The following is a 27,988-nucleotide window of genomic DNA, read 5'->3' on the forward strand; positions in this document are numbered from 1 at the left end:
AGGCGGAGTTGAGTGAGGTCAGAGCAGGCGTCTGATGCAGGCTTGTCTAACCGACTGCTGCTGCTAAGTCACTTCAGTCGTGTCCGACTCTGTGTGACCCCGATAGACGGCAGCCCACCAGGCTCCCGCGTCCCTGGGATTCTCCAGGCAAGAACACTGGAGTGGGTTGCCATTTCCGTAAGTGGAATAGCCTGGGACGTTTAGGCCAACGTTTCGGGAATAAATTGTGGGGTCAGGCGGGTGGAATGCACGTGAACTGCAAGGAAACAGGCACTCCGCCTGACTTGCTCCCAGTGGCCTCACCTCTGCTGAGGTTTCCTATAACTGTCCAGAGTCACCGCGGGTCTTATGGGGGATGTGCGAGTGTGTGTCTCTGGCCAGGTGTGTTTTGTCGTGTTGTGTCCGCTTTTACCTTCAGAAATCGCTTCTCCGTTAACTTGTGAGAGGATCGTACCTTGACTGTGACTCAAAATGTGTAACCTTTGTACTGGAAGCCTCTGTTACGCAACTACTCCCAGCTTCCCGCTCCACCTTCGAACTATCCTCCCTCAGAACGAAGGGTCAGCCTCCCAGGAGTTGATTAACAGATCACAGGAGACACCCGCGGCTGATTTTTGTTGTTTGTTTTCTCAGTTCCCTAAATGGTTCAGTTCAGTTCAGTTCAGTTCACTCAGTTGTGTCTGACTCTGCGAATCGCAGCACGGCAGGCCTCCCTGTCCATCACCATCTCCCGGAGTTCACCCAAACCCATGTCCATCCAGTCGGTGATGCCATCCAACCATCTCATCCTCTGTCGTCCTCTTCTCCTCCTGCCTTCAATCTTTCCCAGCATCAGGGTCTTTTCAAATGAGTCAGCTCTTCGCATCAGGTGGCCAAAGTATTGGAGTTTCAGCTTCTACATCAGTCCTTCCAATGAACACCCAGGACTGATTTCCTTTAAGATGGACTGGTTGGATCTCCTTGCAGTCCAAGGGACTCTCAAGAGTTTTCTCCAACACCACAGTTCAAAAGCATCAATTCTTCAGCACTCAGCTTTCTTTATAGTCCAACTCTCACATCCATACATAACCACTGGAAAAACCATAGCCTTGACTAGATGGACCTTTCTTGGCAAAGTAATGTTTCTGCTTTTTAATATGCTGTCTGAGTTGGTCATAACTTTCCTTCCAAGGATTTCATGGCTGCAGTCACTATCTGCAGTGATTTTGGAGCCCAGAAAAATAAAGTCAGCCACTGTTTCCACTGTTTCCTGAATGGTTACTGTGTAAAAAGCTAAAAGTTTAAACTAGTTTAGTTTTGATGTTTTTAGTTTTTCCCAAAGTACTTACAAAAAGGAATGAGCTGAAAAAAAATTTTTTTAATTAAAAATTTAAAAAAAAAGGAATGATCTGGCTTGATCTCTAGTCCAACTCTTTGCGAACCCACGGACTGTATAGCAGCAGGCTCCTCTGTCCATGGGATTTTCCAGTCAAGAAAACTGGAGTCAGTTGCCATTTCCTCCTCCAGGGTATCTTCCTGACCCAGGAATCAAATCCTCAGCTTCTTGTATCATATAATAAAACCAGGAAAGCAGTCTAGTCTTATTTTGTGGATAGTGTCATGTTGGGATGAAATAGATCTGGAAGGTAATCTAGCCTCTTTACTCAATTTTGCTCTAAATGTTGAACAATTCCAGGCACAGATAGTCAAGTCTTGTAGGGTTTGTGAAGTACAGTAAGTTCCAGAACAGGGATTGCACGCCTTATCCCTTGCCATATTTCCAGAGTGCACTTGCCTCTAACTTGTGAGGCTCAGTACCAAATGAAAATGCAGTGTCCCTTGTTCAAAATGCAATGGGAAAGTGCCATTAAAGCTACTAAGATATAAGCTGTCTCATTTCTTCTGTAGTATCTTTTTCAACTTGTCATGATATTTTAACTAATAGCATTAATTTGCTATTATTAAGGGCATTATTAATCATGCTATTTTATTATTAATCACTAATTATATTATTAATGGTAGCATTAATTTACTCTTTATTGTTGAGAAATTAAAACGTTAATTCATTAGCATGAGATTTGCCAGTCTATATTGTGTAATACCAGTTTTAAATACAAACATAAGATTTAGCTTATACGTAGAATCACTGAAATTTCAGTTTGTATTTTGTAGTTCATACAGGCTTATGTATTTTGTTCTCATTCTAACACTGAACAAAACTAACACCCTGGTTTTTATTTCACTTCTTGATGACACTTCTGTATTTATTTTACTTCTTGATGCGTGCTCATTCTACCGACTCCATGGAATCCAGGGAATTTGATTCTCAGTGAACTCTCTTGGATTGTGGGTCCAACAGGATTTTACATTCACGGGACTTAAATAATTTATGTGAATGGAAGCAAGAATTTGTTGCCAAAATCTTGACTCTCTGTGCACTGATGCCAAAGGACTTAAATGATTTATATGAATGGGAAGCAAGAATTTGTTGCCAAAATATTGACTCTCTGTGCACTGATGCCAACCAGAAACATGGAGACAGTTAGGGTGAAGGAAATAGAGGCTTGCTTTCTTTGGCAGGCATAGAGGGAACACAGTAGGCTAGTGCCTCAAGAACTGTGCTTCTCTCCCTGGGTATTAGGGAGAGGTTATGCTCCACTCCCTGGAGAAGGGAATGGCAACCCACTCCAGTATTCTTGCCTAGAGAATTCCATGGACAGAGGAGCCGAGTGGGCTACAGTCATGGGGTTGCAATGAGTCTGACTGAGTGACTAACACACAGTGTAGTCAAGTCAGGAGTATGTGACTTGTTATATCATGGCAATAGCAGTCTTGCATTCTTCTTCTGCAAAGTTTCAAAAAGGGTGGGGTTCCTGACAAGATTAGGGTGTATGCAACTGAGACCCAACTCATCCAAATAAATATTTTAGAAAAAAATAAAAATAAAATGACATTTGCTTTCCATTTTAGAATAAATATTTTAATTCTGTATGGTAGCCATTTATTTTAATTATTATCACCAAGTAAACTGTTCCTGGATACAGAGAATTAAAGTTTTGGCTATCATCTGATATATATATATATCATTTAATAATGCTATATTTGCTAAATAAAGTTAAATTTAAATTAAAATATTTAAATGTCACTATATCTTATTTCCAAGTATTTATAAGTGTGTTAATGTATATGTATAAATATTCTATATTGTAAAAGGAAACAATGTTAAAAAATAAATGATGGGCAAGAAAAAAAATTTTTTTGCACTTTAAAAATTTTGTTTATTTTTTAGTTTGTTTATTTTAATTGGAGGCTAATTACTTTGCAGTGTTGTGGTAGTTTTTGCCACACAGTGACATGAATCAGCCAGGAGTGTACATGTGTCCCTCCTCCAGAACCCCGCCCCCCCCCCCCCCCCGCCCGCTTCCCTCCCCATCCCATCCCTCAGGGTTGTCCTAGTGCACCGGCTTTGAGTGCCCTGTTTCATGCCTGGAAATTGGACTGGTGATCTGTTTACACATGATAATATACATGTTTCAATGCCATTCTCTCAAATCATCCCACCCTCGCCTTCTCCACAGAGTCCAAAAGTCTGTTCTGTATATCTCTTTTGCTGTCTCACATATAAGGTTGTTGTTACCATCTTTGTAAATTCCATATATATGTGTTAATATACTGTATTGGTGTTTTTCTTTCTGACTTACTTCACGTGTACCCCCAATGTTCATTGCAGCACTGTTTATAACAGTTAAGACATAGAAACAACCTAGATATCCGTTGGCAGATGAATGGATAAGAAAGTTGTAGTACATATACACAATGGAATATTACTCGGCTATTAAAAAGAACACATTTGAATCAATTCTAATGAGGTGGGTGAAACTGGAGCCTATTATACAGAGAAAAATAATTTGTAAAACAAAAGAAAAACAAAAAAAATTTGTAAATGTGTATAAGATGATGGTACTTCCCTGGAGGTATAGTGGTTAAGAGTCCATGCTTCCACTGTAGGGGGCTTGAGTTCTATCCCTGGTCAGGGAACTAAGATTCTGTGGCTTGTTCATGTGTGCTAAGTCACTTAAGTTGTGTCTGACTCTTTGTGACCCCATGGACTATAGCCTGCCAGGCTCCTCCGTCCATGAAATTCTCCAGGCAAGAATACTGGAGTGGGTTGCCATGCACTTCTCCAGGTGATCTTCCCAACCCGGGGATCGAACCCATGTCTCTTGTGTCTCCTGCATTTATTGACAGGCAGGTTCTTTACCACTAGCACCACGTGGGAAGCCCTTGCATGAAGTGTATACAAGATTGTATGTACTTTCTTTCTTTGTATGTTTTTCTGTCCATCTGAAATTATTTCAAAAGTTAAAATGGCTTATTCCTAAACAATTATAGTTTATTTCAATTTGAAAATATATTTCAGGGAATTCCCTGGAGGTCCACAGGCTTCCCAGGTGGCACTAAAGGTAAAGAATTCACCTGCCAATGCAGGAGACACCAGCACGTGTCAGAGATTCACGTTTGATCCCTGGGTCAGGAAGATTCCTCTGAAAGAGGAAATGGCAACCCACTCCAGTATTCTAGCCTGGAAAATTCCATGGACAGAGGAGCCTAGTGGGCTACAGTCCACAGGGTCACAGAAGAGTCAAACATGACTGAGCATGCACGCACCTAACCACCACCCTGGAGGTCCAGTGGTTAGGACTCCAAGCTTCCCTTTCACTGCTGAAAAGGGCATCAAACCTGAGCCCTTTTCAGGGAACTAAGATTCTGCAAGTGGCATGTTGCTGCCAAAAAGAATATATTTGAGGTAATTAAAATATGATGGTATAGGGTTTGGGGCCCAGTATCAACAGTTTACATTTTATTTGGGAGACCAAATTATGCATATTAAGTAAATAAAGGGCTTCCCTGGTAAACTTAGTAAAGAATCTGCCTACACTGCGAGAGACCAGGTTCCTTCCCTGGGTAGGCAAGATCCCCTGAAGAAGGGAATGGCAACCCACTCCAGTATTCTTGCCTGGAGAATCCCATGGACAGAGGAACAGGGTAATAAATTTTGGTATTTGATCAAGTACTAAAGAAGTGTCGGGTCTTAAATATATGTTTGTGAAGGATGTGGTGTTTGAAACTATTGTCATAACTAGAAATCCAGTTTCTAAGAAAATTATGAATCTTTGGAAAATTAAAAAAAAATTTGGAAGAGTATTTCAAATGTTTCGAAAGGACCACCTTTCACTTAGTAAGTAATGATATGTCAGACATTATTCAGATTAATGAGTATTCATAAACAATTTTAATGAGAAATCCAACAGTGTTCTTAGAAACACCCTTAAGAGTTTTGTCTTTATTCCTTGCTGTGATTGGCCTAAAGTGGGATTTCTCCACCCACCTAGTATTACTTTTGTTTGTTTGTGCTTTTTGGCTCACATTTTATTTAACTCTGTCTGCTTGCGCACCTCATCACCTGTACACTTGAGGTAAGGTACTAATCTCTGCATAAATGTCTAGTTATTGTAAAATAGTTAGCATATATTTTTTAAAAATCAAATTCTACTTCATTAGTTATCAGTATAATTGAGCATAACTGAACATTAAAGTTGTTTACCAAAAAAGTTTATTTGTAAATGAAATGATTTGAATATCAAAAGCTAATCATTTGTAGAAATTTCCATTTCTCAGTAATTTAAATTTTCTCTTGTAAAAGTGATAGTGTAAGAAACTCATGTAATTTTTAGCCTAATTGTCAAATACAGAATAGAAAACACAAGTAAATGATCTATTATAGAAGTACCTGAGCATCCTACAACCAACTGTTATTCTACAACCACTTAAACACTCATAAACCTTAGCAACTAACTACCTTGGCTTCAGCATCTATCTTCCTTAAACCAACTGTTAGAAAGCTGCATGTTCAGTCGAGGTACATGACTGGAGAAAAATGAATCATGTGCCCTCTTGGTTTGGTATTCCTTTTGTCTATTTAAATGTCAGCTATTTAAGGTGTTAGTATTAAAAGAGGTTACTTGGACATTTCTCACTCCGATTATTAAATTCTAAAAGCTGTGATTACCTTTCTGTGAGGACAGACACCTAAATGCCCTTTTGCCTTCCTTACATAACTGAACTCTTTCATTTCCAGAGCTTTAGATGTTCATGCTTGGTGCACTGTGAACTCTTGCAACCATTAAGCTACACTTGCTTTATCTTGTAAATCCTCATGAAACCTCACAACTCAGGTTGGGACGTGAACCCACTGTCTTTTGAGATCACACACTCAGGACTTAATGAAGCTCAAGTCTTTAGGTCTTATCTAAAGAAAGTATTCAGTGAGAGACAAAGTGATAGGAAGTAGATTTATTTACAGAGACATTTCAAAAATACACAGAAGAACTGCACAAAAAAGATCTTCATGACCCAGATAACCACAATGATGTGATCACTCACCTACAGCCAGAGATCCTGGAATGCGAAGTCAAGTGGGCCTTAGGAAGCATCACTGCAAACAAAGCTAGTGGAGATGATGGAATTCCAATTGAGCTATTTCAAATCCTAAAAGGTGATGCTGTGAAAGTGCTACACTCAATATGCTAGCAAATTTGGAAAACTCAGCAGTGGCCACAGGACTGGAAAAGGTCAGTTTTCATTCCAGTCCCAAAGAAAGGCAATGCCAAAGAATGTTCAAACTACTGCACAGTTGCACTCATCTCACACTCTACACTAGCAAAGTAGCGCTCAAAATTCTTCAAGTGAGGCTTCAACAGTACATGAACCGTGAACTTCCAGATGTTCAAGCTGGATTTAGAAAAGGCAGAGGAACCAGACATCAAATTGCCAACATCTGTTGGATCATTGAAAAAGCAAGAGTTCGAGAAAAACATCTAATTTTGCTTTACTGACTATGCTAAAGCCTTTGACTGTGGATCACAACAAACTGTGGAAAATTCTTCAAGAGATGGGCATACCAGACCGCCTGACCTGCCTCTTGAGAAATCTGTATGCAGGTCAAGAAGCAACAGTTAGAACTGGACATGGAACAACAGGATGGTTCCAAATCGGGAAAGGAGTAAATCAAGGCTGTATATTGTCACCCTGCTTATTTAACTTATATGCAGAGTACATCATGAGAAACGCTGGGCTGGTAGAAGCACAAGCTGGAATCAAGATTGCCGGGAGAAATATCAATAACCTCAGATATGCAGATGACACCACCCTTATGGCAGAAAGCGAAGAACTAAAGAGCCTCTTGATAAAAGTGAAAGAAGAAAGTGAAAAAGTTGGCTTAAAACTCAACATTCAGTGATGGACAGGGAAGCCCGGCATGCTGCAGTCCATGGGGTTGCAGAGTCAGACACGACTGAGCAACTGAACTGAACTAATTTCGTAAACAGAATGCCGTCCGTCTCAAAAAGCACGACGGCCTTGGAGAAGAGATGGACAGTGTGGGCCAGCTCAGAAAGCTAGAGGTCCCAAAATGTAGGATGGTTAGTATTTATGAGCTGGGTAACTTCATAGGCTAACAAGTGGGAGGATTAATCCAACTATTTGGGGCAGAGATTTTCAGGAATTGGGCCACCACCCACTTTTTGGCCTTCTATGGTTATGGTGCTTATGGGTGTGCCATTTAGATGCTAATGTTTTACAACGAGGCTCAAGGTCTACTGGAAGTTGAATCTTTTGCCATCTTGGACTTAGTTGGTTCAGACTAGTTTTTCCCCAACAGCTATGTTATTCTTTTAAAGGTTGTGCCTTGTCCCCTAAGGAAGAAAGAAGATGGCTTGTGCTGAATATTCTTTTCATGTGCCAAGTCTAGAGGAGCTTGTTGGAGGTAAATACTATACTGAGTCTTTTTTATTATCCTAAGGGAAAAAAATAAAACATTCTGAGATATGAGAGTCCAAATCTCTGCCTCTCAAAAAAACCTAAATTCACCATTCAAATAGTCTTGATGAGATATTAACTTTACAGAATGAAAATGAATATGATAATCCAAGATTTAAATGTATGTGGTGCCCAAAGAGTACACAGTTTTGCTTTATTAACTTTTTACCAGTTGCAGTACTCTTGAAATAATCTACTGTGATACATTAATCATGTTCCCAATCTACTACTTTTTCCCCCCTCTCCTGATATGACAGACTGCCAGTGAACCTTGCTTAGTTTTTTCTGTCTGTGTATATTTTTAGGTATCTCACCTTATTTGAACAAGAATTTAAGGAGTGTCAGAGGATTAATTCAAGGGAAGGGATCTACTAATAAGTAAGAAAAAGAAAGTGAAGCCAGGAGAGAGAAGGAATATATATAAATATATATATTTGTATAAAATCATGACAGATTCAAGTTGATGTTTGGCAGAAACCAACACAACATTGTAAAGCAATTTTCTTCCAATTAAAAAATAAATAGATCCAACATGCCTCAACTAAGACCTGTTGCAGTCAAATAAATAAATATTTTTTAAAAAAAAAGACTCTGGAGGGGTGCACAGATCCTTGATCGGGGAACTAAGATCGCACATACCACCCAGCATGGCCAAATAATAAACTTTTTAAAAAAAGGTATAAACTGTTTCCAGTATCCCAGAAGACTCTTCACACTTTCTTAGTCAATATCACTTTCCCAGGAAGTGACCATTGTTCTGACTTGTGTGACTTTAGATTAGTTTTCTTTGTTTGAAATGCAGATAAGTAAAGTCATATAGCACATACTTTCATGTCCTTTTTTGCTAAACATTTTGCCTGTAAACATTAATGAAGGTGTTGCATGTAATTGCTTACTTTCTAGCAGTTTAAATATTTACATTTCAATTCCTGGAATGCTTTCCCTAAAAGAAAATGAGTGCAGTGTTTATCTGCAGTGGTTTGTAATCACTACAGCTTACAGTGGTACTTATGAAAATATTTATGCATAGTAGTATTCATATCTTATGATTAATTATGTGTCTAATTATGTGTCTAAATAAGTTCATTAGCAAGATTGTTCCCCCCCTTTTTGTTTTCTATGATTTTTTTGGCAGCACAGCATGCAGGAGCACCCCCTTCAGCAGAAGCATGGGGTCTTAACTGCTGGCCCCCAAGGCTCCTTTTAAATTACTCAAGTTTAGGGACTTCCTGGCACTCCAGAGGGTAAGACTCCTTGCTTCCACTGCAGGTGGCAAAAATTCCATCCCTGTTCTGGAACTAAGATCCCACATGCTGGGCGGTGCAGCCAGAAATTAAAAAAAAAATTTTACACAAGTTTAGGTTGGAAATAGGACACACAAAAAAATCGGGGGAAGACTTGATCTGTGATGGCAAATTTCTACCTAATGTTAACCCTTTCTCTTGTCTTCTTTAGTTCTGCAGAAGGGGCTAATGGATAACTTTGCTGAAGTCCACGTCTCTGTAGTTGACTGCCCTGATTTAACTAAGGAGCCATTTACCTTTCCTGTAAAAGGTAAGCAATCTTTGCAATTAGCTTTTCCTTTTCAGACCAAATCTTTTCCTGAACCCAAAATTATTTTTAAGGATTATCTTAAATTATCTCTAGATAAAGGATATTGCCCCAACTTTTAGATTAAATTGTGCGTCATTTCTGTGTTTTCTAATATTGGTCAAATTTCATTTTATACCTTTGTAGGAAAATATGGTGTTTTATATACTTCTGTAACTTTCATAGGTTATATAATAGCTATTCAGTAGGCTAGCATCTGAATATCACATGAAAATTTTATTTTTAATTGTTCAAGTGACTGTTATGGAAACTTACTATAATTTTTATGTTTCATTTATTCAATATCTGAAGGCTTTTAAGAAAAAGCCTTGTATTTATTTGAATCATCTATTAAATATTTACATCCCTTCAACAAATTTATCAACTGATTACCAATGTTCAAAGTGAGGAGGGACATTAATAATGATGCTGAAACAGCCTCTGTATAGCAGCGTCAAATTGACTCTCAGAGACAAAGAGTTTTCCATGAAGTAGAAAAGAATAGCTTTATTACTTTGCCAGGCAAAGAGGGACATAGCAGACTAATGCTCTCAAAACTGTGGGTCCCAAACTGAAGTGGGGGTTTGGGGAGTCTTAGGGAGGAGTTAGTCATGGGGAGGGGTTTCTCATAAGGATCAGGGTACTCGCAAGGCTTGCATTTGTTCAGTATAGAGATCGTCTCGGGCGGTCCCATGATCTGTGGTTCTCAAGGTTATTGAACTGTAACTTTCTCTTTGGAGTGAAGAATGTTTCATCAAGTAGTTAACATCTCCCATTTGGTGGGGGTTTTAGTTCTGCAGAAGAGCTCAAGAATACTGTTCTGTATGTCCCTTACTGGAAGGACCCATTCAAAAAGACCCTGATGCTGGGAAAGATTGAAGGCGGGAGGAGAAGGGGATGACAGAGGATGAGGTGGTTGGATGGCATCACCGACTCGATGGACATGAGTTTGAGCAAAGTCCAGGAGTTGATGGACAGGAAGACCTGGCGTGCTGCAATCCAAGGGATCACAAAGAGTCAGACATGACTGAGCGACTGAACTGAACTGGTATCACTTAAGGAATAACCTGCCCCAAGGCTACACTGTTTATTTTGGCTGCTCTGGGCCTTCGTTGCTGCTCGTGAAATCATCACCGTGGCATATGGACTCTTGGTTGTGGAATACGTATAGTTCCCCGACCATGGATTAAATCTGGGTCCCCTGCATTGGGAATGTGGAGTCTTCACCACTGGACCATGAGGGAAGTCCCCTTAAAATATAATTTTAGCTAAAGCCCTCCACCCCCACAAAAAAAAAAAAACAAAAAACGACTTTTAAAGGGCTAAGTCATTACAGACTAATATAGAAACTTAATCCAATCCAGACATTGGCCCCAGTTCTAGCCCTTGCCTTACCATTAATTCCATTGCCTTTATGTTACCAACTATATCAAGTCATACTTGGTTATGACAGTATTAGAAACACAAGTAGGGAACTCCTCAGCAATCCAGTGGTTAGGACTCCTAGTCAGGGAACTCAGATACCATAAGCCAAGTGGCACAGCCAGAAAAACAACAAAAAAGGAAAAAAACACAGGTAGTTAGAATAGGACAGGGGTCCTAGCTACTTTTAGGTTGGCCAAAAGATTCGTTTGGTTTTTTCCTTAAGATGGCTCTAATAGCACTTAGTTGCCTTTAGCTTCATTCATACAGTTTTGTTAGATTATATTGTGACAGCTGTCATATCAGCATACGTTTTTTAAAAACTTACTAAATGATAAGTTTTGTGTAACCATTTTATTTTTTTTAATATAAATTCATTCATTTTAATTGGAGGTTAATTACTTTACAATATTGTATCGGTTTTGCCATACATCAACATGAATCCGCCACAGGTATACATGTGTTCCCCATCCTGAAACCCCTCCCTCCTCCCTCCCCGTACCATCCCTCTGGGTCCTCCCAGTGCACCAGCCCCAAGCACCCAGTATCATGCATCGAACCTGGACTGGTGATTCGTTACATATATACTATGATACATGTTTCAATGCCATTCTCCCAAATCATCCCACCCTCTCTGTCTCCCCCAGAGTCCAAAAGACTGTTCTGTACATCTGTGTCTCTTTTGCTGTCTTGCATACAGGGTTATTGTTACCATCTTAAAAACCATTTTAATATTGAAGCTAGAAGAAAAAAAGCAACATTTTCAGCATATTATGCTTTTATTACTTGAGGAAAGGTAAAAACACAGTTTCAGTTTCAGTTCAGTTGCTCAGTCGTGTCCAACTCTTTGCGACCCCATGAATCGCAGCACACCAGGCCTCCCTGTTTATCACCATCTCCCCGAGTTCACTCAGACTCAGGTCCATCGAGACCGTGATGCCGTTCAGCCATCTCATCCTCGGTCGTCGCCTTCTCCTCCTGCACCCAATCCCCCCAGCATCAGAGTCTTTTCCAGTGAGTCAACTCTTCTCATAAGGTGGCCAAAGTACTGGAATTTCAGCTTTTGCATCATTCTTTCCAAAGAAATCCCAGGGTTGACCTCCTTCAGAATGGACTGGTTGGATCTCCTTGCAGACCAAGGGACTCTCAAGAGTCTTCTCTAACACCACAGTTCAAAAGCACCAATTCTTCGGCGCTCAGCTTTCTTCACAGTCCAACTCTCACATCCATACATGACTACTGGAAAAACCATAGCCTTGGCTAGACAGACCTTAGTCGGCAAAGTAATGTCTCTGCTTTTGAATATGCTATCTAGGTTGGTCATAACTTTTCTTCCAAGGAGTAAGCGTCTTTTAATTTCATGGCTGCAGTCACCATCTGCAATGATTTTGGAGCCCAGAAAAATAAAGTCTGACACTGTTTCCACTGTTTCCCCATCTATTTCCCATGAAGTGATGGAACCAGATGCCATGATCTTCGTTTTCTGAATGTTGAGCTTTAAGCCAACTTTTTCACTCTCCTCCTTCACTTTCATCAAAAGGCTTTTTAGCTCCTCTTCACTTTCTGCCATAAGAGTGGTGTCATCTGCATATCTGAGGTTATTGATATTTCTCCCGGCAATCTTGATTCCAGCTTTTGTTTCTTCCAGTCCAGCGTTTCTCATGGTGTACTCTGCATAGAAGTTAAATAAGCAGGGTGACAATATACAGCCTTGATGTACTCCTTTTCCTATTTGGAACCAGCCTGTTGTTCCATGTCCAGTTCTAACTGTTGCTTCCTGACCTACATATAGGTTTTCAAGAGGCAGGTCAGGTGGTCTGGTATTCCCATCTCTTTCAGAATTTTCCACAGTTTATTGTGATCCACACAGTCAAAGGCTTTGGCATAGTCAATAAAGCAGAAATAGATGTTTTTCTGGAACTCTCTTGCTATTTCCATGATCCAGCAGATGTTGGCAATTTGATCTCTGGTTCCTCTGCCGTTTCCAAAACCAGCTTGAACATCAGGGAGTTCATGGTTCACGTATTGCTGAAGCCTGGCTTGGAGAATTTTGAGCATTACTTTACTAGCATGTGAGATGAGTGCGATTGTGCGGTAGTTTGAGCATTCTTTGGCATTGCCTTTCTTTGGGATTGGAATGAAAACTGACCTTTTCCAGTCCTGTGGCCACTGCTGAGTTTTCCAAATTTGCTGGCATATTGAGTGCAGCACTTTCACAGCATCATCTTTCAGGATTTGAAAGAGCTCAACTGGAATTCCATCACCTCCACTAGCTTTGTTCGTAGTGATGCTTTCTAAGGCCCACTTGACTTCACTTTCCAAGATGTCTGGCTCTAGATGAGTAATCACATCATCATGATTATCTGCATCGTGAAGATCTTTTCTGTACAGTTCTTCCGTGTATTCGTGCCACCTCTTCTTAATATCTTCTGCCTCTCTTAGGTCCATACCATTTCTGTCCTTTATCAAGCCCATCTTTGCATGAAATGTTCCCTTGGTATCTCTAATTTTCTTGAAGAGATCTCTAGTCTTTCCCATTCTGTTCTTTTCCTCGATTTCTTTGCATTGATCACTGAAGAAGGCTTTCTTATCTCTTCTTGCTATTCTTTGAAACTCTGCATTCAGATGCTTATATCTTTCCTTTTCTCCTTTGCTTTTCACCTCTCTTCTTTTCACAGCTATTGGCAAGGCCTCCCCAGACAGCCATTTTGCTTTTTTGCATTTCTTTTCCATGGGGATGGTCTTGATCCCTGTCTCCTGTACAATGTCACGAACCTCATTCCATTGTTCATCAGGCACTCTATCTATCAGATCTAGTCCCTTAAATCTATTTCTCACTTCCACTGTATAATCATAAGGGATTTGATTAAAGTCATAACTGAATGGTCTAGCGGTTTTCCGTACTTCAATTTAAGTCTGAATTTGGCAATAAGGAGTTCATGATCTGAGCTACACTCAGCTCCTGGTCTTGTTCTTGTTGACTGTACAGAGGTTCTCCATCTTTGGCTGCATAGAATATCATCAGTCTGATTTCGGTGTTGACCATCTGGTGATGTCCATGTGTAGAGTCTTCTCTTGTGTTGTTGGAAGAGGGTGTTTGCTATGACCAGTGCATTTTCTTGGCAAAACTCTATTAGTCTTTGCCCTGCTTCATTCCACATTTGAAGGCCAAATTTGCCTGTTACTCCAGGTGTTTCTTGACTTTTGAAACCCCAAAAAAGATTTGTGCAATGTATGGAGAAAGTGCTGTGACTGAACAAACGTGTCTAAAGTGGTTTGTGAAGTTTTCTGCTGAAGATATACTGGATGATGCTCCATGGTCGAGTAGACCAGTTGAAATTGATAGCTATCAAATTGAGACATTCAGTTCAGTTCAGTTCAGTCACTCAGTTGTGTCTGACTCTTTGCAGCCCCATGAATTGCAGCACGCCAGGCCTCCCTGTCCACCACCAACTCCAGGAGTTCACTCAAACTCACGTCCATCAAGACCGTAATGCCATCCAGCCATCTCATCCTCGGTCGTCCCCTTCTCCTCCTGCCCTCAATCCCTCCCAGCATCAGAGGCTTTTCCATTGTGTCACCTCTTTGCATGAGGTGGCCAAAGTACTGGAGTTTCAGCTTTAGCATCATTCCTTCCAAAGAACACCCAGGGTTGATCTCCTTTAGTATGAACTGGTTGGATCTCCTTGCAGACCAAGGGACTCTCAAGAGTCTTCTCTAACACCACAGTTCAAAAGCACCAATTCTTCGGTGCTCAGCCTTCTTCACAGTCCAACTCTCACATCCATACATGACTACTGGAAAAACCATAACCTTGACTAGATGGACCTTAGTCGGCAAAGTAATGTCTCTGCTTTTGAATATGCTATCTAGGTTGGTCATAACTTTCCTTCCAAGGAGTAAGCGTCTTTTAATTTCATGGCTGCAGTCACCATCTGCAATGATTTTGGAGCCCAAAAAAATAAAGTCTGACACTGTTTCCACTGTTTCCCCATCTATTTCCCATGAAGTGATGGCACTGGATACCATGATCTTCGTTTTCTGAATGTTGAGCTTTAAGCCAACTTTTTCACTCTCCTCTTTCACTTTCATCAAGAGGCTTTATAGTTCCTCTTCACTTTCTGCCATAAGAGTGGTGTCATCTGCGTATCTGAGGTTATTGATATTTCTCCCGGCAATCTTGATTCCAGCTTGTTCTTCTACCAGCCCAGTGTTTCTCATGATGTACTCTGCATAGAAGTTAAATAAGCAGGGTGACAATATACAGCCTTGACGTACTCCTTTTCCTATTTGGAACCAGCCTGTTGTTCCATGTCCAGTTCTAACTGTTGCTTCCTGACCTACATATAGGTTTTCAAGAGGCAGGTCAGGTGGTCTGGTATTCCCATCTCTTTCAGAATTTTCCACAGTTTATTGTGATCCACACAGTCAAAGGCTTTGGCATAGTCAATAAAGCAGAAATAGATGTTTTTCTGGAGCTCTCTTGCTATTTCCATGATCCAGCAGATGTTGGCAATTTGATCTCTGGTTCCTCTGCCGTTTCCAAAACCAGCTTGAACATCTGGAAGTTCATGGTTCACGTATTGCTGAAACCTGGCTTGGAGAATTTTGAGCATTACTTTACTAGCATGTGAGATGAGTGCGATTGTGCGGTAGTTTGAGCATTCTTTGGCATTGCCTTTCTTTGGGATTGGAATGAAAACTGACCTTTTCCAGTCCTGTGGCCACTGCTGAGTTTTCCAAATTTGCTGGCGTATTGAGTGCAGCACTTTCACAGCATCATCTTTCAGGATTTGAAATAGCTCAACTGGAATTCCATCGAGTTATACCATGCAAGAGATTGCTGACACACTCAAAATATCCAGTGCTGAAAATCATTTGCAGCAGCTTGGTTATATTCATTGCTTTGACATTTGGGTTCCACATAAGTTAAGTAGAGAAAACCTTCTTGACTATATTTCCACATGCAATTCCCTGCTTAAATAACATGAAAACATTCTTTAAAAAAAAAATTGTGATGGGTGAAGAAAAGTGAATACTGTACAATAATGTGGAATGGAAGCGATTGTGGGGTAAGTGAAATGAACCACCACCTACCACACCAAAGGCTGGATTTCACCCAGAGAAGGTGATGTTATGAATATGGAGAGATTGGAAGGGAGTCCATTCTACTATGAGCACCTTCTGGAAAATCAAACAATTTAATTCCAAAAAGTACTGTTCCCAATTAGACCAGCTGAAAGCAGCACTTGATGAAAAGTGTCCAGAATTAGTCAACAGAAAATGCATAATCCTGCATAATACAAGGCTACATGTTTCTTTGATGACCAGGCAAAATCTGTTTTAGCTTGACTGGGAAATTCTAATTCATCTGCCATATTCACCAGACATTGTACCTTTGGATGTCCATTTATTTCAGTCTTTACAAGATTTTCTTCATGGAAAAAATTTCAGTTCCCTAAAAGACTGTTAAAGGCACTGAGAACAGTTCTTTGCTCAAAAAAATAGAAAGTGTTGGGAAGATGGAATTATGAAGTTACCTGAATAATGGCAGAAGGCAGTGGAACAAAATGGTGAATACTTTGTTCAATAAAATTCTAGGTGAAAATGAAAAATGTGTGTTTTATTTTTACTTGAAAAACTGAAGGACATTTTTGGCCAACCCAATACAGATTCTGACCCCTGCTATTTGTAAAATGATGAGAATGGAAAACTTACATACTCTTTAAAAATATATATATATATAGTTGATTTACGATGTTGTGACAATCTCTGCTATACAGCAAAGTGACTCAGTTATACACATATATACCTTCTTTTTTTATATTTTCCATTATGGTTTATCACAGGATATAGAGTAAATTGTGTATACTCTCTTAAAAAATATTTATTTATTCATTCATTTATTTCGCTGCACTAGGTCTTAGTTGTGGCATGCAGAATCTTTAGTTGCAGCATATGGGATCTAGTTCCCTGACCAAGGATTGAACTCAGGCCCCCTGCATTGGGAGCTCAGAATCTTAGCCACTGGATCACCAGGGAAGCCCCAAAAGTTATTGTTGTTCAGTCGCTCAGTTGTATCCAACTCTTGGCAATCCCATGGACCTTATACAGCATGCCAGGCTTCCTTGTCCATCACTGCCTCCTGGAGTTGACTCAAACTCATGTCCGTTGAGTTGGTGATACCATCCAACCATCTCGCCCTCTGTCGTCCCCTTCTCCTCTTGCCCTCAATCTTCCCCAGCATCAGGGTCTTTTCCATTGAATTGGGTACTCAAATCAAGTGGCCAAAGTATTGGAGCTTCAGCATCAGTCCTTCCAATGAATATTAAGGGTTGATTTCCTTTAGGATAGACTAGTTTGATCTCCTTGCTGTCCAAGGGACTCTCAGGAGTCTTCTCTAGCACTATACTTTGAAAGCATCAATTCTTCTAAAAGATACATACTCTTAATAAGTGTTTTCTGGTATTTTATACTTAGATGTAGATGTTCACCTATTTTTAAGGTATATTTTCTTTTTAGGCATCTGTGGAAAAACTAGAATTGCAGAAGTAGGAGGTGTGCCTTACTTACTGCCTCTTGTAAATAAAAAAAAAGTAAGTGTATTTTTACTTTTCACATTCACATGAAGATTATGGAAACTGATTCCTATTTTTATTCTTAGAAGATCCACTGACCAATGTGACAAGCAAATGTTAATGGACTCAGTAACAAAAAGTAAACCTGGGAATTTACGTAAGTCAGTTTTAAATAATATGCTGTTTCTCTTACTTAGGTTTATGATTTAAATAAGATTGCAAAAGACATCCAGCTTCCTGGAGCTTTTATTCTTGGAGCAGGAGCAGGCCCATTTCAGACTCTTGGATTCAATTCTGAGGTCAGCATATTATCATATGTTATATATAATATCTAATATATATTATATATTAATATAATTATTTTAATTTATTGATTTGAGACTTTGTTTGCCTTTTTCCTTTTACTGCCTTATCAGAAATCTTGTCTTCTGAATGAATTGTAAATGGTTGATATCATACCTCTCTACAGATTTGATACTGATTGATACTGATTTAGAGTATAGAACATGCTACAGTTAGTTGAACTGAAATGGAGCACGAATCTCTAATTTAGATTTTCTGAAGATATACATTCAGTCATAGATGAGTCTATCAAAGGTCCTGCTGTGATTTGCCGAGGACTCTGGACTGTGAAAGATTTTGGTCCATACACATCAGAGGATTCCTAGCTTCTCTGACCTTGGCTAGTTCAAAGACAGCTTTCATTCAGAAGATGCATGAAATGTTTAATGACCTAGCCAACTCCCTCCTTCAGACTAATAGTAGGGATCTAGCCCAGTAGTATGATTATTATTTATAAAAGGTAATCTCCATCACTGTGTATGTCAACACATTTCCAACATAAAAATATCAGTGCTTCTTCACATCTCATGAACAGAGAGTGAATAACCTCCTCAGTTTGCATATTCTCTCTCACTGCCTCTTGCAGATGTGACTGTTAGTTAATAATCATACAAGTCCTTTTACAGAAACATTAATATAAATTTCCTAGTGTTCAAGATAGAAAAAGTTAAAAATTTTAAATGAGAAATTTTAAAGCAAATGTCACAATCTCATAGAAACACCATAATACTGTAAACATTTTATAAAATGTTTTTTCCAGTTTATTGATATTTGTAAATCTTTAACATTTTAATCTAACATTAAATATTCTGTTTTTCATGTTTTATTATTAGCTCTTGAAATAAAATGTCTTAAAGTCTAGGGCAAAATATTTTGTCACATTTTCAAGATATTCTGTTTTGCATAGAAATTCTAGGATTGACTAAATACCTTATTTACTTTTCTTTTCAGTTTATGCTACTTGTTCAGGCAGAAAATGAACACAAACCTCCTGTGAATGGAAGTTACTTTGCTCGTGTTAACCCTGCAGATGGAGGGTGTCTACTAGAGAAATACAGTGAGAAATATCATGATTTTGGGTGTGCGTTACTGGCTAATCTTTTTGCCAGTGAAGGCCAACCTGGGAAGGTGATTTTGTTCATAAATGCAGTATTCTCCAAAATTTCTCAGAGAGCTAAAAATCTGAATGCTTATTGCTACTGTAATTTTCTTAAGAAAATCCAAAGCTACCCAAGTCAAAGCTCTTTAAATAATCCAGTTATGAAAGATTCAGAAAGTACTGCAGGCAGAGTGAAAGTCTCATTTAAAACTAAGGTTAAGAATAATACAATAAACAATAGCCTTTTTCCAAGGAACTAAAAGGTAATAGGATATTCTTGTGGGGAGTGAGTTAGTCAAATAGATGAACCATGCAGCTGAAGTAGATAATGTCTGCCTACAGTTAGTACATATGTAACTTGCTCATTCCTGACTGATCAGACATTGATTGAGATAGCTAGAAATGATGGGATTATATTATAGAGTATAGAAATTATAGAAAGAAGAGATAAAGAAAATTAATGCCCCACTTCATATTTATTTCCTGTTAGTACCAAAAAAAAAAAAAAAGATTTCATATTCCAAAATTGTAATGATGGTCACACAGCTCTATAAATATACTGAAAGCCATTGAATTGTTTACTTTAAATAGGTGGATTGTATGGTATGTGAATTGTATCCCCAATAAAGCTGTTTTTTTTTTTTTTAAGATGATTTCAGTTTTAGCAGTTGTGAGAACTCAGATTTTGTAAAGAGATAACTACTTCAGCCACTTTGAGAAATGAGGTGGTGAAGCAAAAATACCTACTAAGGTGGGGGTAACAGAAGTCCAGAATTTTAAAGGAAATAAGAAAATATAGTCATTTCTCCTCTCTAGTTATCAGAAATTAATCTCTTAAATCAAATAATTTTCAGTCTTATACCATATTGACATATAAGTCTCAAGAGTTCAGTGTTGAATATAGCTATAAATTTATAAAATTAAGCTATAACTCCTTTCTCAGTCTAAGAAAGCATGAATAAGACATTATTAGAGTAAATGATATATATCATATATATATATTATTAAGACTTAGAGGACTGAGACAATTCTGCTAATATCTGGGTGCTCAAAACAAACAATTGAATATTTGCTTGATGGCACTGAATTATATAATGTTTCACTTTGGTAGTTATTTGCATAATATTTTACAGCTTAGAACAATGGTATGTATATTTATATTCTCTCTAGGTCATTGAGGTGAAAGTCAAAAGAAGAACTGGAAAACTTAACTTTGTGACATGTATGAGGCAGACTCTTGAAAAACATTATGGAGATAAGCCTGTGGGAATGGGAGGTGCTTTCATAATTCAGAAGGGAAAAGTGAAGACTCACATTATGGTAAAGGCCTCTGCACGTGTGTGTGTGTGTGCGTGTGTGTGTGTGTGCATGTGCTTAAGATTGTAGGAGATTTTAATATACATTGAGAATTTAACCTTTAAAGACTTTCTGAACAGATCCTTTTACTGTGATCATATTACCTTAAAATTTAAATGACAAAGAATACTGTAAAGCATGTTATATGATAAGGTCCTGCTAGAGTCCTTTCTTCATGTTAATAATATTAGAACTTTCTTCTTAGTTTCAAAGATCAAGATAGCTGTGAGTATAAGCCTTGAAAGTGCAAGTGAAAGTTGATCAGTTGTGTCTGACTCTTTGTGACCCCTTGGAATATATAGTCCATGGAATTCTCCAGGCCAGAATACTGGAGAGGGTAGCCTTTCCCTTCCCCAGGGGATCTTCCCAACCCAGGGATTGAACCCAGGTCTCCTGCATTGCAGGTGGATTCTTTACCAGCTGAGCCACAAAGGAAGCCCAAGAATACTGGAGTAGCCTTTTCCGTCTCCAGAGGATCTTCCCAACCCAGGAATCGGACTGGGGTCTCCTGCATTGCAGGCGGATTCTTTACCAACTGAGTTATCAGGGAAGCCCAAAGTTAATTTGGAGTCAGGCTCTCCTGCCCTGACGCCACCCCAGCCTTAGAAACTGATCATTTCCATTGCTAGAATCCCAACCTCAGTAAATTGAGTTTACTGTTAAGATGGTTGTCAAAATAAAGATGGTTGTGGTTTTAGGGAAAAAATTCATTATGAAAATTATAATTTTATATGATGCTGTAAAAGTGCTACACTCAATGTGTCAGCAAATTTGGAAAACTAAGCAGTGGCCACAGCGCTGGAAAAGGTCATGTTTCATTCCAATCCCAAAGAATGTTCAAACTACTACACAATTGCACTCATCTCACATGCTAGCAAAGTAATGCTCAAAATTCTCCAAGCCAGGCTTCAACAGTACATGAACCGTGAACTTCCAGATATTCAAGCTGGATTTAGAAAAAGCAGAGGAACCAGAGATCAAATTGCCAACACCTGCTGGATCATGGAAAAAGCAAGAGAGTTCCAGAAAAACATCTACTTCTGCTTTATTGACTATGCCAAAGCCTTTGACTGTGTGGACCACAACAAACTATGGAAAATTCTTAAAGAGATGGGAATACCTGACCACTTGACCTGCCTCTTGAGAAATCTGTATCCAGGTCAGGAAGCAACAATTAGAACTGGACATAGAAAAACAGACTGGTTCCAGATCGAGAAAGGAGTATGTCAAGGCTGTATATTGTCACCCTGCTTATTTGACTTATATGCAGAATACATCATGACAAATGCTGGGCTGGATGAAGCACAAGCTGGAATCAAGGTTTCTGGGAGAAGTATCAATAACCTCAGATATGCAGATGACACCACCCTTATGGCAGAAAGTGAAGAACTAAAGAGCCTCTTGATGAAAGTGAAAGAGGAGAGTGAAAAAGTTGGCTTGAAGTTCAACATTCAGAAAACTAAGATCATGGCATCTAATCCCATCACTTCATGGCAAGTAGATGGGGAAACAGTGGAAGCAGTGAGAGACTATTTTTTTGGGCTCCAAAATCACTGCAGATGGTGACTGCAGCCATGAAATTAAAAGATGCTTACTCCTTGGAAGAAAAGTTATGACTAACCTAGACAGCATATTAAACAGCAGAGACATGATTTTTCCAGCAAAGGTCCGTCTATTCAAAGCTGTGGTTTTTCGAGTAGTCATGTATGGATAGGAGAGTTGGACTATAAAGAAAGCTGAGCGCCGAAGAATTGATGCTTTTAAGCTGTGGTGTTGGAGAAGACTCTTGAGAGTCCCTTGGACTATAAGGAGATCCAACCAGTCCATCCTAAAGGAAACCAGTCCTGAATATTCATTGGAAGGACTGATGCTGAAGCTGAAGCTCCAGTACTTTGACCACCTGATGTGAAGAACTAACTCATTAGGAAAGACCCTGATGCTGGGAAAGATTGAAGGCAGGAGGAGAAGGGGATGACAGAGGATGAGATGGTTGGATGGCATCACTGACTCAATGGACATGAGATTGAGTAAACTCTGGGAGTTGGTGATGGACAGAGAGGCCTGGAGTGCCATAGTCCATGGGGTCGCAAAGAGTCAGACACGACTGAGTGACTGAACTGAACTGAACTGGACTAACTGTAAAAAAATATATATACATATTTATAAGATATTAATGATGAAATACCATATGAGGACAAACCAGGTCATCTAGGATTTTCAAAAATAATTTTTAGGACTTCCCTGATGGTCCAGTGGTTAAGTATCCACTTGCCATTGCAGGGGACACAAATTCTATCCCTGGTTCTGGAAGATCCCACATGCCACAGGGCAGCTAAGTCCACGAGCCACAACTACTGAGCCCACACACTCTAGAGCCCATGCTCTGCTACAAGGGAAGCCATTGCAAATGGGAGGCCCACACACCACAGCTGGAGAATGGCCCTTGCTTTCAGCAACTAGAGAAAGCCCTCATGTAGCAACAAAGACCCAACACAGCCAAAAATACACAAAAAAGTTATTTAAAAATAATAATTTTTGGTAGGTGAGTGAATGAAGTGTCATTGTTGTTCATTCCCAAGTCATTTCAGGCTCTCTGTGATCCCATGGACTGCAGGACGTTAGGCTCCTCTGTCCTCTATTTCCCGGAGTTTGCTCAAATTCATGTCCATTGAGTCAATGATGAACAAAATGTAAAAGTGTTAGCACTTTAATGTTGTTTTGTTTTAACAATGAAGCTGTCACAAAATATATTGTTTTAAAGTTTTTAGTCTGATAAATTTAAATGGCAAACCAGCTGATCTCCCATATAAAAACATATTGTGAAACTACTTAATTACTTTTCCAAATTATTTACAACAAAATTATAGGTCAATCCATTTGTAAATACCAAATGATTATAGGATTTTTTAAAAATTAAGTAAACAATACTTCACTACAAACTGTATTTAACATGATATACATCAGATCTTTAAACTTACTCATCTTACAACTGAAAGTCTGTACCCATTGATCAGCATCTCCTCATTTCACTCCCATCCTACCTCAGCCTCTGACAACCACCACTCTACTGTTTCTCTAAACTGGACTTTTTTAGATTCCACATACAAGTGATATCACCCAGTATTTGTCTGCAACTGGCTTATTTCACTCAGTATAGTATCCTCCAAGTTCATCTGCTGCTGCTGCTAAATCACTTCATTCGTGCCCAACTCTGTGTGATCCCATAGACGGCAGCCCACCAGGCTCCCCCGTCCCTGGGATTCTCCAGGCAAGAACACTGGAGTGGGTTGCCATTTCCTTCTCCAGTGTATGAAAGTGAAAGGTGAAAGTTCATCTACATTGTTACAAATGGTGGGATTTCCTGCTTTTTAAAGCCTGAATGATATTTCATATATATCACAACTAGAAAGATAGGTAATAATTTTTTTGTCCATTCATCCATTATTGTTGTTATTGTTTAGTTGCTAAGTTGTGTCTAACTCTTTGGCACCCCATGGACTGTAGCATACCAGGCTCCTCTGTCCTGCACTGTCTCCGAGAATTTACTCCAATTCGTGTCCATTGAGTTGGTGATGCCATCCAACCATCTCAGTGTCTGTCGCCCCCTTCTCCTTCCCTTGGTCTTTCCCAGCATTAGGGTCTTTTCCAGTGAGTTGTCTCTTCGTATGAGGTAGCCAAAGTACTGGAGCTTCAGCTTCAACATCAGTCCTTCCAATGAATATTCAGGGTTGATTTCCTTTAGGATTGACTGATTTGATCTCCTTGCAGTCCAAGGGACTCTGAAGAGTCTTCCCCAACACCACAGTTTGAAAGCATCAATTCTTCGGTGCTCAGCCTTCTTTATGGTCCAATTCTCACATCCATACATGACTACTGGAAAAACTATAGCTTTGGCTATATGGATTTTTGTCAGCAAAGTTGTATCACTGCTTTTTAATGCTCTGTCTAGGTTGGTCATAGCTTTTCTTTCAAGGAGCAAGCGTCTTTTAATTTCCTGGCTGCATTCATACATTGACAGACACTTAGGTTGTGTTTCCCAGTCTTGGCTATCATGAATAATGCTACAGTGAACATAGGAGTCCAGATATGTCTTCAAGATGGTGATTTCATTTACTTTGGATATATACCTAGAAGTAGAATTGCTTGATCATATGGTAGTTTTGTTTTTAATTTTTTGCGGAACTTCCATAATGGTTATACCAGTATACATTCCGACTAGCAGTGTATAAGGGTTGTCTTTTCTCTACATCCTCACCAACACTTTATCTCTTGTCTTTTTGGTAACAGCTGTCTTCACTAAAATGAGCTGACGTCTCATGGTTTTGATTTGCATTTACCAAATGAATAGAGATATTGAGTGCTTCTTCATATACCTGTTGCCCATTTGTATGTCTTCTTTGGAAAAAATGTCTAATTCGGTTCTTTGATCATTAAAAAAAATTTTTTTTGCTCGTGAATTACTTATATATTTTAGATATTAACCCCTTATCAGATATATGGTTTGCAGATATTTTCTCCCATTCCATAGGTTGCCTTTTCATTTTGTTGACTGTTTTCTTTGCTGTACAAAAGCTTTTTAGCTTAATGTAATCCCACTTGTTTTCCTTTTGTTACCTGTACTTTTGATGCCAAGTCTAAAAAGTCAAATCCAATGTCTTAAAACTTTCTCCTGATGTTTTCTTCTAAAAGTCTTTATAGCTTTAGCTCTTATATTTAGGCGTTTTATCCATTTTTAGTTTTTGTATCTGGTATGAAGTAAAGGGTCTAACTTCACTTTTTTGCATATGGACATCAGTTTTCCAAGCATTGTTTGTTAAAACGATAGTCCTTTCCCACTGAATGGTCATGGCATCCTTGTCAGAAACCATTTGAGCATATATGCAAGGATTTACTTCTGGGATCTCTTCTGTTCCATTGATCTGTATGCCTGTCTTTTTTTGATTACTACAGCTGTAGTAAGCTTGATATCAGGAAATGTGAGACTTCCAACTTTCTTCTTCTTTTTCAAGACTGTTTTGACAATTTGAGGCCCCTGGAGATTCCATATGAAGTTTTTGGTGGTTTTTTCTGTTTCTGCAAAAACACCATTGGAATTTTGATAGGAATTGCAGTGAATCTGTAGATCATATTTGATAGTATTGACATGTCAACAATATTACATTGTCCAATCCATGAGCACAAGATGCCTTTCCATTTATTGGAGTCTTAAAATTCATTTCAGCAATGCTTTGCACTTTTCAGTGTACAAGTCTTTAGCCTCCTTAAGTGTATTCCTCAATATTTTATTCTTTTTGATGCTTATACTCCACTTTCAATGCCATGCTTTTTTTTTTCCATCTAGCAATAGCAATAATAACATTTAAGACTGGGATGAGGATATGCTCATAGGAAAGCTGAGAAGCTATGAAAAATAAAAATACAGCAATAGACTCCTTTATTTATTCACTCATATCTTTCAGTGTGTACACACTGGTTGGCAGTCCTTTTGAAAACTAGGGTATATGAATCTCCTGGTGCCAAAAATAGCAGTAGAATGTATAAGAAAGCTTAAAGCTTTTAACAATGAAATTATATGTAAATTTTTAGCTCAGTAATATTCAGTATGTTTACATGTTTAATGTCCTTTTATTGTAGCCTGCAGAATTTTCTTCCTGTCCATTGAACTCTGATGAAGACGTGAATAAATGGTTGCGTTTTTATGAGATGAAGGCTCCTTTGGTTTGTCTGCCAGTTTTTGTCTCCAGAGACCCCGTAAGTCTATGTCTGTCTTTTACATTGCAAGATATTACAGTGGTAATGCTTGATTTTTAGAATATTTGTTTAGAATAATTAAGCTCTTTTTGTGTTCTTAATTAAAAACTAGGATAGTTTCTAGAATTACCTTGAAAGGTATGGAAGCAAGTAGCTGACTACTTAAGATCTAGGCAAGGTAGATTTTACCTTTGGAGAATTGAAGCCACAAACATTTTAAATAGCATCCAAAGTTATGTTATTAAATAGTAGAATCAGGACAGGATTCAGATCTATTTGCTGTTCTTCATACTATTCATTATATTCTAATTTTCTACCCTTGGAAAATAAATATAGACTAATTCCCAAATATCTACCACTGTACTGACTAGCTATATCTTTTGAACTAGTGATTACATGTCTAGGAATTAATCACTAAATATATGCTTACATGATAAAATGATTAGTGAAAAGGGTTATTCATGACATCATTGTTGTAATAGCAGAAGAGCTGGAAATAATCTAAATCTCATTTGGAAAGAATTAGGAGGCTCTCATGATCTGAAAGCTATATTGTTAATTTAAGAAAAACAACATACAGCATAGTAGATGCAGAATACTACCTATGAGTAATAAAAAAATAGATCTTTCTGGAAGGATATAGAAGATACTGCTTACTGTGGTTGCCTTTAAGGAAAGGAGTGGTAATGGCAGGAGTTGGAAAGATACATTTTACTGAATATAAACTTTTGCACCCTCTGAGTTTTGATTCATGTGACTGTATTACCTACCCAAAAAAATTACTGTAGCCTAAATTAAAAAGATCTCCTATTGCCTAAGTTCTATGCAGAATAATTGGAAGACTAACAGATGGCTTCTCTGCTATTCTAGGGGTTTGATTTGCGGTTGGAGCACACTCATTGTTTCAGTCATCATGGAGAAGGTGGACACTACCATTATGACACCACCCCAGATATAGTAGAGTACCTCGGATACTTCTTACCTGCTGAGTTTCTCTATCGCATTGACCAACCAAAAGAGACCCATTCATTTGGGCGAGATTAAATCATCTGGTACTTGTTTAGAAAAAGTAATAATTAACTAAGGTTAATTGATTGATTAACTCATTAATTGATACTAATATAAAGTCTAATAGAAATGATCTCACTACTTAAGCCCTATTTTGGGGGCCTTTGAAATGAAAGTTATGTTAACATTGGGTTCTGTGTTGTTTCACAGATTTATCTGAGAGGGACTATTGGGAACACAATACACATAATGGAGATGTTCTTCATTATTTTTATTCTAAAAATCATTCTTATGTTTATAATTAAGTATAAACATGATTAAGAATCAAGTGATTATTTCTACTAGCTAATAGTAATTTACATTCGTATAACATTATTCAGTTTTTCAAATTAGTCTCAAAACTGCTAAGTGGATGTTTCTGGGTATTAGAAAAATCAGTGTTGGAATATTGATTATTGTTAAATCTTTCTACTGAATTTTAAAAATCCATTGTAGAAGTCAGAGTACACTTTTTTTTCATGAAATAAGGTGGTCAGAGGGAGCACCGTTACTTCTTTTGGTGAAGTGAACCATAATTAGAAGTTTGCAGTTTGCCTTTCACAAATGTCAGTTGTAAGCAGTTTGTATCTTGTTGGTTATTTGCAAGAAGAGAAGGGGGAAAAAAGCATCAAAATATAACTTTGAAGTGTGTATAATTTATAAATGAAGCTGTTGCTAAATATGACTACTGTCCTTTGTGAAATACAAAATTATACTTTACCAATTATAATGGTTGAGATTTTCCTCAGTGTTTTTCTATAATAATCATTTGCCAAAAACAACTCTCTAATCTTATAATACCAACACTACAGATTTAGGAGCTTTTTGGTACTAAGCATATAATAAATCATCAGGAAATATGTTTTGATTGTCTTTCAATGTTAACTATAATGTGTCCTATGAGTATAAATCCCTAAATATTACTTTTAAGTAAATACTACTCTGT

At 38.4% G+C, this 27,988-nt stretch overlaps 1 protein-coding gene across 3 annotated transcripts; it reads left to right on the top strand.

Moving 5' to 3' along the window:
• The first annotated feature begins 50 nt into the window (after positions 1 to 50).
• Positions 51 to 27,982, top strand: C8H11orf54 (chromosome 8 C11orf54 homolog). 3 transcript variants are annotated; one of them, XM_068976954.1, is made up of 9 exons: positions 51 to 177; positions 7,719 to 7,804; positions 9,313 to 9,411; positions 17,392 to 17,465; positions 17,645 to 17,746; positions 18,741 to 18,917; positions 20,059 to 20,208; positions 25,879 to 25,995; positions 26,866 to 27,982. In XM_068976954.1, exons 2-9 carry the CDS (start codon positions 7,750 to 7,752, stop codon positions 27,037 to 27,039), a joined length of 948 nt encoding a protein of 315 aa, XP_068833055.1. In that variant the 5' UTR covers positions 51 to 177; positions 7,719 to 7,749; the 3' UTR covers positions 27,040 to 27,982. The 3 variants fall into 3 exon arrangements, with proteins under 3 accessions (XP_068833055.1, XP_068833056.1, XP_068833057.1); XM_068976955.1 differs by lacking the exon at positions 7,719 to 7,804 and having other exon boundaries at positions 65 to 177; XM_068976956.1 differs by lacking the exons at positions 51 to 177; positions 7,719 to 7,804; positions 17,392 to 17,465 and having other exon boundaries at positions 9,308 to 9,411.
• The last annotated feature ends 6 nt before the right edge of the window (positions 27,983 to 27,988 follow it).

This window comes from Capricornis sumatraensis, chromosome 8 (genome assembly GCF_032405125.1).
Source record: "Capricornis sumatraensis isolate serow.1 chromosome 8, serow.2, whole genome shotgun sequence".
In the NCBI taxonomy this organism is placed as follows: Eukaryota; Metazoa; Chordata; class Mammalia; order Artiodactyla; family Bovidae; genus Capricornis; species Capricornis sumatraensis.

Coding starts and splice junctions, on each gene's coding strand:
- C8H11orf54 (XM_068976954.1), top strand. CDS start 7,750: ATGGCTTGTGCTGAATATTCTTTTCATGTGCCAAGTCTAGAGGAGCTT. Junction 17,747..18,740: donor CTCTTGGATTCAATTCTGAG/GTCAGCATATTA, acceptor TTTTCTTTTCAG/TTTATGCTACTTGTTCAGGC. Junction 20,209..25,878: donor AAGTGAAGACTCACATTATG/GTAAAGGCCTCT, acceptor CTTTTATTGTAG/CCTGCAGAATTTTCTTCCTG.